The 7,671-nt window shown below is 68.8% G+C and overlaps 1 protein-coding gene across 1 annotated transcript; it reads left to right on the forward strand.

Annotated features, from left to right (window-relative positions):
• Positions 1 to 3,311: 3,311 nt before the first annotated feature.
• PPIL3 (peptidylprolyl isomerase like 3) lies at positions 3,312 to 7,304 on the forward strand. Its single transcript, XM_075319630.1, is given in 5 exon segments — positions 3,312 to 3,428; positions 5,081 to 5,148; positions 5,324 to 5,375; positions 5,378 to 5,441; positions 7,019 to 7,304. Coding segments are annotated over 5 exon segments (399 nt in total). The 5' UTR covers positions 3,312 to 3,340; the 3' UTR covers positions 7,146 to 7,304.
• The last annotated feature ends 367 nt before the right edge of the window (positions 7,305 to 7,671 follow it).

Genomic DNA, 7,671 nt, shown 5'->3' on the forward strand with positions numbered 1-7,671 from the left:
GTGACCCCGGGGAGGGGGGGGCGAGGTGAGTGACCCCGGGGAGGGGAGGGGCGGGGCGGGCGAGGTGAGTGGACCCCGGGGGGGGGGGGGGGGCGGGCGAGGTGAGTGACCCCGGGGAGGGGAGGGGGGGGGCGGGCGAGGTGAGTGACCCCGGGGAGGGGAGGGGGGGGCGGGCGAGGTGAGTGACCCGGGGGAGGGGAGGGGAGGGGGGGGCGAGGTGAGTGACCCCGGGAGGGGAGGGGAGGGGGGGCGGGCGAGGTGAGTGACCCCGGGGAGGGGAGGGGAGGGGGGGCGAGGGTGAGTGACCCCGGGGAGGGGAGGGGGGGACGAGGTGAGTGACCCCGGGGGGGGAGGGGGGGGCGAGGTGAGTGACCCCGGGGAGGGGAGGGGAGGGGGGGGCGAGGTGAGTGACCCCGGGGAGGGGAGGGGGGGCGGGCGAGGTGAGTGACCCCGGGGAGGGGAGGGGGGGGCGAGGTGAGTGACCCCGGGGAGGGGAGGGGAGGGGGGGGGCGAGGTGAGTGACCCCGGGGAGGGGGGGGGCGAGGTGAGTGACCCCGGGAGGGGAGGGGCGAGGTGAGTGACCCCGGGGAGGGTGAGGGCGAGGTGAGTGACCCCGGGGAGGGGAGGGCGAGGTGAGTGACCCGGGAGGGGAGGGGGGGGCGAGGTGAGTGACCCCGGGGAGGGGAGGGGGGGGCGGGCGAGGTGAGTGACCCCGGGGAGGGGAGGGGAGGGGCGGGCGAGGTGAGTGACCCCGGGGAGGGGAGGGGAGGGGGGGGGCGAGGTAAGTGACCCCGGGGAGGGGAGGGGGGGGGCGAGGTAAGTGACCCCGGGGAGGGGAGGGGGGGGCGAGGTGAGTGACCCCGGGGAGGGGCGGGGCGGGGCGAGGTGAGTGACCCCGGGGAGGGGAGGGGAGGGGAGGGCGAGGTGAGTGACCCCGGGGAGGGGAGGGGCGGGCGGGCGAGGTGAGTGACCCCGGGGAGGGGAGGGGAGGGGTGGGGCGGGCGAGGTGAGTGACCCCGGGGAGGGGCGGGGCGGGCGAGGTGAGTGACCCCGGGGAGGGGAGGGGAGGGGGGGGCGAGGTGAGTGACCCCGGGGAGGGGAGGGGGCGGGCGAGGTGAGTGACCCCGGGGAAGGGAGGGGAGGGCAGGGGGGGCGAGGTGAGTGACCCCGGGGAAGGAGGGGAGGGCAGGGGGGGGCGAGGTGAGTGACCCCGGGGAGGGGAGGGGAGGGGAGGGGGGGCGGGCGAGGTGAGTGACCCCGGGGAGGGGGGGGGGGGGCGAGGTGAGTGACCCCGGGGAGGGGAGGGGAGGGGGGGGGCGGGCGAGGTGAGTGACCCCGGGGAGGGGGGGGGCGGGCGAGGTGAGTGACCCCGGGGAGGGGAGGGGAGGGGGGGGCGAGGTGAGTGACCCCGGGGAGGGGAGGGGAGGTGAGTGACCCCGGGGAGGGGAGGGGGGGGGGCGAGGTGAGTGACCCCGGGGAGGGGGGGGGCGGGCGAGGTGAGTGACCCCGGGGAGGGGAGGGGGGGGGCGGGCGAGGTGAGTGACCCCGGGGAGGGGAGGGGAGGGGGGGGCGAGGTGAGTGACCCCGGGGAGGGGAGGGGGGGCGAGGTGAGTGACCCCGGGGAGAGGAGGGGAGGGGGAGGGGGGGGGCGAGGTGAGTGACCCCAGGGAGGGGAGGGGGGGGGCGGGCGAGGTGAGTTACCCCGGGGAGGGGGGGGCGGGCGGGCGAGGTGAGTTACCCCAGGGAGGGGAGGGGGGGGGGCGGGCGAGGTGAGTGACCCCGGGGATTGGAGGGGGGGCGAGGTGAGTGACCCCGGGGAGGTGAGTGACCCCGGGGAGGGGAGGGGGGGGGCGGGCGAGGTGAGTGACCCCGGGGAGGGGAGGGGGGGCGGGCGAGGTGAGTGACCCGGGGAGGGGAGGGGGGGGCGAGGTGAGTGACCCCGGGGAGGGGGGGGGGCGGGCGAGGTGAGTGACCCCGGGGAGGGGAGGGGAGGGGGGGGCGGGCGAGGTGAGTGACCCCGGGGAGGGGAGGGGGGGGCGAGGTGAGTGACCCCGGGGAGGGGCGGGCGAGGTGAGTGACCCCGGGGAGGGGAGGGGGGGGCGAGGTGAGTGACCCCGGGGAGGGGGGGGGCGAGGTGAGTGACCCCGGGGAGGGGAGGGGAGGGGGGGGCGAGGTGAGTGACCCGGGGAGGGGAGGGGAGGGGGGGGGGGCGGGCGAGGTGAGTGACCCCGGGGAGGGGGGGGGGGCGAGGTGAGTGACCCCGGGGAGGGGAGGGGGGGCGAGGTGAGTGACCCCGGGGAGGGGAGGGGTGGAGCGGGGCGAGGTGAGTGACCCGGGGAGGGGAGGGGGGGGGCGGGCGAGGTGAGTGACCCCGGGGAGGGGGGGGGGCGAGGTGAGTGACCCCGGGGAGGGGAGGGGGGGGCGAGGTGAGTGACCCCGGGGAGGGGAGGGGGGGCGAGGGGTGAGTGACCCCGGGGAGGGGAGGGGGGGGCGAGGTGAGTGACCCCGGGGAGGGGGGGGGCGGGCGAGGTGAGTGACCCCGGGGAGGGGAGGGGGGGCGGGCGAGGTGAGTGACCCCCGGGGAGAGGAGGGGGGGGCGAGGTGAGTGACCCCGGGGAGGGGAGGGGGGGCGAGGTGAGTGACCCCGGGGAGCAGAGGGGGGGCGAGGTGAGTGACCCTGGGGAGGGGAGGGGGGGGGAGGGGGGAGGTGAGTGACCCCGGGGAGGGGAGGGGGAGGGGGGGGGCGAGGTGAGTGACCCCGGGGAGGGGGGGGGGCGAGGTGAGTGACCCCGGTGGAGGGGGGGGGGCGGGCGAGGTGAGTGACCCCGGGGAGGGGAGGGGGGGGGCGGGCGAGGTGAGTGACCCCGGGGAGGGGAGGGGGGGGGCGAGGTGAGTGACCCCGGGGGGGGGGGCCAGGTGAGTGACCCCGGGGAGGGGGGGGACGAGGTGAGTGACCCATGCCGAGTATTCCACCTCACCCTCGCTGTGCCGCCCCCCACATCCCCCCCTGTACCATGCCGTGCCGACCCTCATCCTCGCTGCGTTGCACCCCCACCGTGCCGCCCCCACATTCCCTGACGTGCCGCCCCCGCATCCTCCCCCGTACCCCGCCGTGCCGCCCCTGCATCCGCCCCCACATTCCCCCCCCCTGTACCCTGCTGTGCTGCCCCCACATCATCCCGTACCCTGCCATGCTGATCCTCGCCATGCTGACCCCACTCACTTCCCGCATCCCACTATGCCATCCCTGCACCCTACCATACCGCCCCCATGGCCCCCGCACCCGCTGTACTGACCCCCTCCCACTGCTGACGCTCTCCATCCTCCTCTGCAGAACTTCATGGCTCTGTGCGCTGGGAACTACTACAGCGGCTGCACGTTTCACCGCAACATCAAGGGCTTCATGGTGCAGACGGGAGACCCCACAGGTGAGACGCCGCTGATCCAGGGGGGTGTGCTGCATGTATGTGAGGGTAAGACACGTAAGGAGGAGATCCCCTGATCCCCGGTCGTCTCTGGCTCTTCCCTGTCGCCCCTGATCCCCCGGTCGTCTCTTCCCTGTCGCCCCTGATCCCCCGGTCGTCTCTGGCTCTTTCCTGTCGCCCCCGATCCCCCGGTCGTCTCTGGCTCTTCCCTGTCGCCCCCTGATCCCCCGGTCGTCTCTGGCTCTTCCCTGTCGCCCCCTGATCCCGCCGGTCGTCTCTGGCTCTTCCCTGTCGCCCCCTGATTTCCCCGGTCGTCTCTGGCTCTTCCCTGTCGCCCCTGATCCCCCGGTCGTCTCTGGCTCTTCCCTGTCGCCCCTGATCCCCCGGTCGTCTCTGGCTCTTCCCTGTCGCCCCTGATCCCCCGGTCGTCTCTGGCTCTTCCCTGTCGCCCCTGATCCCCCGGTCGTCTCTGGCTCTTCCCTGTCGCCCCTGATCCCCCGGTCGTCTCTGGCTCTTCCCTGTCGCCCCTGATCCCCCGGTCGTCTCTGGCTCTTCCCTGTCGCCCCTGATCCCCCGGTCGTCTCTGGCTCTTCCCTGTCGCCCCTGATCCCCCGGTCGTCTCTTCCCTGTCGCCCCTGATCCCCCGGTCGTCTCTTCCCTGTCGCCCCTGATCCCCCGGTCGTCTCTGGCTCTTCCCTGTCGCCCCTGATCCCCCGGTCGTCTCTGGCTCTTCCCTGTCGCCCCTGATCCCCCGGTCGTCTCTGGCTCTTCCCTGTCGCCCCCTGATTTCCCGGTCGTCTCTGGCTCTTCCCTGTCGCCCCCTGATCCCCCGGTCGTCTCTGGCTCTTCCCTGTCGCCCCTGATCCCCCGGTCGTCTCTGGCTCTTCCTGTCGCCCCTGATCCCCCGGTCGTCTCTGGCTCTTCCCTGTCGCCCCTGATCCCCCGGTCGTCTCTTCCCTGTCGCCCCTGATCCCCGGTCGTCTCTTCCCTGTCGCCCCTGATCCCCCGGTCGTCTCTGGCTCTTCCCTGTCGCCCCTGATCCCCCGGTCGTCTCTGGCTCTTCCCTGTCGCCCCTGATCCCCCGGTCGTCTCTTCCCTGTCGCCCCTGATCCCCCGGTCGTCTCTGGCTCTTCCCTGTCGCCCCTGATCCCCCGGTCGTCTCTTCCCTGTCGCCCCTGATCCCCCGGTCGTCTCTTCCCTGTCGCCCCTGATCCCCCGGTCGTCTCTTCCCTGTCGCCCCTGATCCCCCGGTCGTCTCTTCCCTGTCGCCCCTGATCCCCCGGTCGTCTCTTCCCTGTCGCCCCTGATCCCCGGTCGTCTCTTCCCTGTCGCCCCTGATCCCCCGGTCGTCTCTTCCCTGTCGCCCCTGATCCCCCGGTCGTCTCTTCCCTGTCGCCCCTGATCCCCCGGTCGTCTCTTCCCTGTCGCCCCTGATCCCCCGGTCGTCTCTTCCCTGTCGCCCCTGATCCCCCGGTCGTCTCTTCCCTGTCGCCCCTGATCCCCCGGTCGTCTCTTCTCTGTCGCCCCTGATCGTCTCTGGCTCTTCCCTGTCGCCCCTGATCGTCTCTGGCTCTTCCCTGTCGCCCCTGGTCGTCTCTCACTCTTTTTTGTCGCCGCTAATCCTTCAGTTTACTGTTGATCCTTCTCTTTTTCAGGCACAGGTAAGGGCGGTCAGAGCATCTGGGGGAGAAAATTTGAGGACGAGTTCAGTGAATATCTAAAGGTAAGATCTGTTCCAAGCATTATTTAGAAAAGTACTTAAACCGTCGCCTTCTCCCAGACTGCACCTGTGCCGCGCGCGGGCCGACGGGAGGAGGGAGGGCAGGGCTGATAGTCCAGAATCAGTGCCAGACTATCAGACTGTGATGAGCTCAGCCCCACCCTCATGTCTCCCGCAGCACAGCGTCCGCGGCGTCGTCTCCATGGCGAATAGCGGCCCCAACACCAACGCCTCCAGTTCTTCATCACATATGGAAAACAGCCGCACCTGGACATGAAGTACACCATACTGGGAAAGTAAGTGACCGGCCACAGCAGCACAGAGGATGTCAGGAGAGGAGGGAGCAGAGTCCACAGCAGCACAGAGGATGTCAGGAGAGGAGGAGCAGAGCCCACAGCAGCACAGAGGATGTCAGGAGAGGAGGGAGCAGAGACCAGAGCAGCACAGAGGATGTCAGGAGAGGAGGGAGCAGAGTCCACAGCAGCACAGAGGATGTCAGGAGAGGAGGGAGCAGAGACCAGAGCAGCACAGAGGATGTCAGGAGAGGAGGGAGCAGAGTCCACAGCAGCACAGAGGATGTCAGGAGAGGAGGGAGCAGAGTCCACAGCAGCACAGAGGATGTCAGGAGAGGAGGGAGCAGAGTCCACAGCAGCACAGAGGATGTCAGGAGAGGAGGAGCAGAGCCCACAGCAGCACAGAGGATGTCAGGAGAGGAGGGAGCAGAGACCAGAGCAGCACAGAGGATGTCAGGAGAGGAGGGAGCAGGGGCCACAGCAGCACAGAGGATGTCAGGAGAGGAGGGAGCCGGGTCCACAGCAGCACAGAGGATGTCAGGAGAGGAGGGAGCAGAGTCCACAGCAGCACAGAGGATGTCAGGAGAGGAGGGAGCAGAGTCCACAGCAGCACAGAGGATGTCAGGAGAGGAGGGAGCAGAGTCCACAGCAGCACAGAGGATGTCAGGAGAGGAGGGAGCAGAGTCCACAGCCGCACAGAGGATGTCAGGAGAGGAGGGAGCACAGTCCACAGCAGCACAGAGGATGTCAGGAGAGGAGGGAGCAGAGTCCACAGCAGCACAGAGGGTGTCAGGAGAGGAGGGAGCAGAGTCCACAGCCGCACAGAGGATGTCAGGAGAGGATGGAGCAGAGTCCACAGCAGCACAGAGGATGTCAGGAGAGGATGGAGCAGAGTCCACAGCCGCACAGAGGATGTCAGGAGAGGAGGGAGCAGAGTCCACAGCCGCACAGAGGATGTCAGGAGAGGAGGGAGCAGAGTCCACAGCCGCACAGAGGATGTCAGGAGAGGAGGGAGCAGAGTCCACAGCAGCACAGAGGATGTCAGGAGAGGAGGGAGCAGAGTCCACAGCAGCACAGAGGATGTCAGGAGAGGAGGGAGCAGAGTCCACAGCAGCACAGAGGATGTCATGAGAGGAGGGAGCAGAGTCCACAGCAGCACAGAGGATGTCAGGAGAGGAGGAGCAGAGACCACAGCAGCACAGAGGATGTCAGGAGAGGAGGGAGCAAAGTCCACAGCAGCACAGAGGATGTCAGGAGAGGAGGGAGCAGAGTCCACAGCAGCACACAGGATGTCAGGAGAGGAGGGAGCCGGGTCCACAGCTGCAGAGAGGATGTCAGGAGAGGAGGGAGCCGGGTCCACAGCCGCACAGAGGATGTCAGGAGAGGAGGGAGCAGAGTCCACAGCAGCACAGAGGATGTCAGGAGAGGAGGGAGCAGAGTCCACATCAGCACAGAGGATGTCAGGAGAGGGGGGAGCCGGGTCCACAGCCGCACAGAGGATGTCAGGAGAGGAGGGAGCAGAGACCACAGCAGCACAGAGGATGTCAGGAGCTGAGTGTTGCTTCCCCTGTGTTTTGCAGAGTCATTGATGGGCTGGACACGTTGGATGAACTGGAGAAACTTCCGGTACATGAGAAATCCTTCCGGCCACTGACAGAAGTGCGGATCAAAGATGTCACCATCCACGCCAACCCCTTCGCCCTGTGACCTGTGCCCCGGCCGGATCTCATCTGTATCAGATGCTGCATTGTGGAACAGCAGTGCAGAGTGTTTAAGGCACGGGGACTCCTGCACATGCTCAGTACGGACATCAGTTCCGTGTGTTGTTGTTTTTATATATGATAATATTTTGTTGAAAAATTAAAACAGATTTTCTTATATAAAGCCTCTTGTTGTGGTTGATAATGTCACACCTGGATCTTCCCAATCCGAGGTGCCTGGGAGCCAAATAATGAGAAACCATCGCCCCCCGGCCGGGCCCGGATGTGTGCGGGATGAGTCCGGAGATACGAATAATGAGAAGCCATCGCCCCCCGGCCGGGCCCGGATGTGTGCGGGATGAGTCCGGAGCGAGCCGAATAATGAGAAACCATCGCCCCCCGGCCGGGCCCGGATGTGTGCGGGATGAGTCCGGAGATACGAATAATGAGAAGCCATCGCCCCCCGGCCGGGCCCGGATGTGTGTGCGGGATGAGTCCGGAGATACGAATAATGAGAAGCCATCGCCCCCCGG

The sequence above is a fragment of the Anomaloglossus baeobatrachus genome, chromosome 7, assembly GCF_048569485.1.
Source record: "Anomaloglossus baeobatrachus isolate aAnoBae1 chromosome 7, aAnoBae1.hap1, whole genome shotgun sequence".
Lineage (NCBI taxonomy): Eukaryota > Metazoa > Chordata > Amphibia > Anura > Aromobatidae > Anomaloglossus > Anomaloglossus baeobatrachus.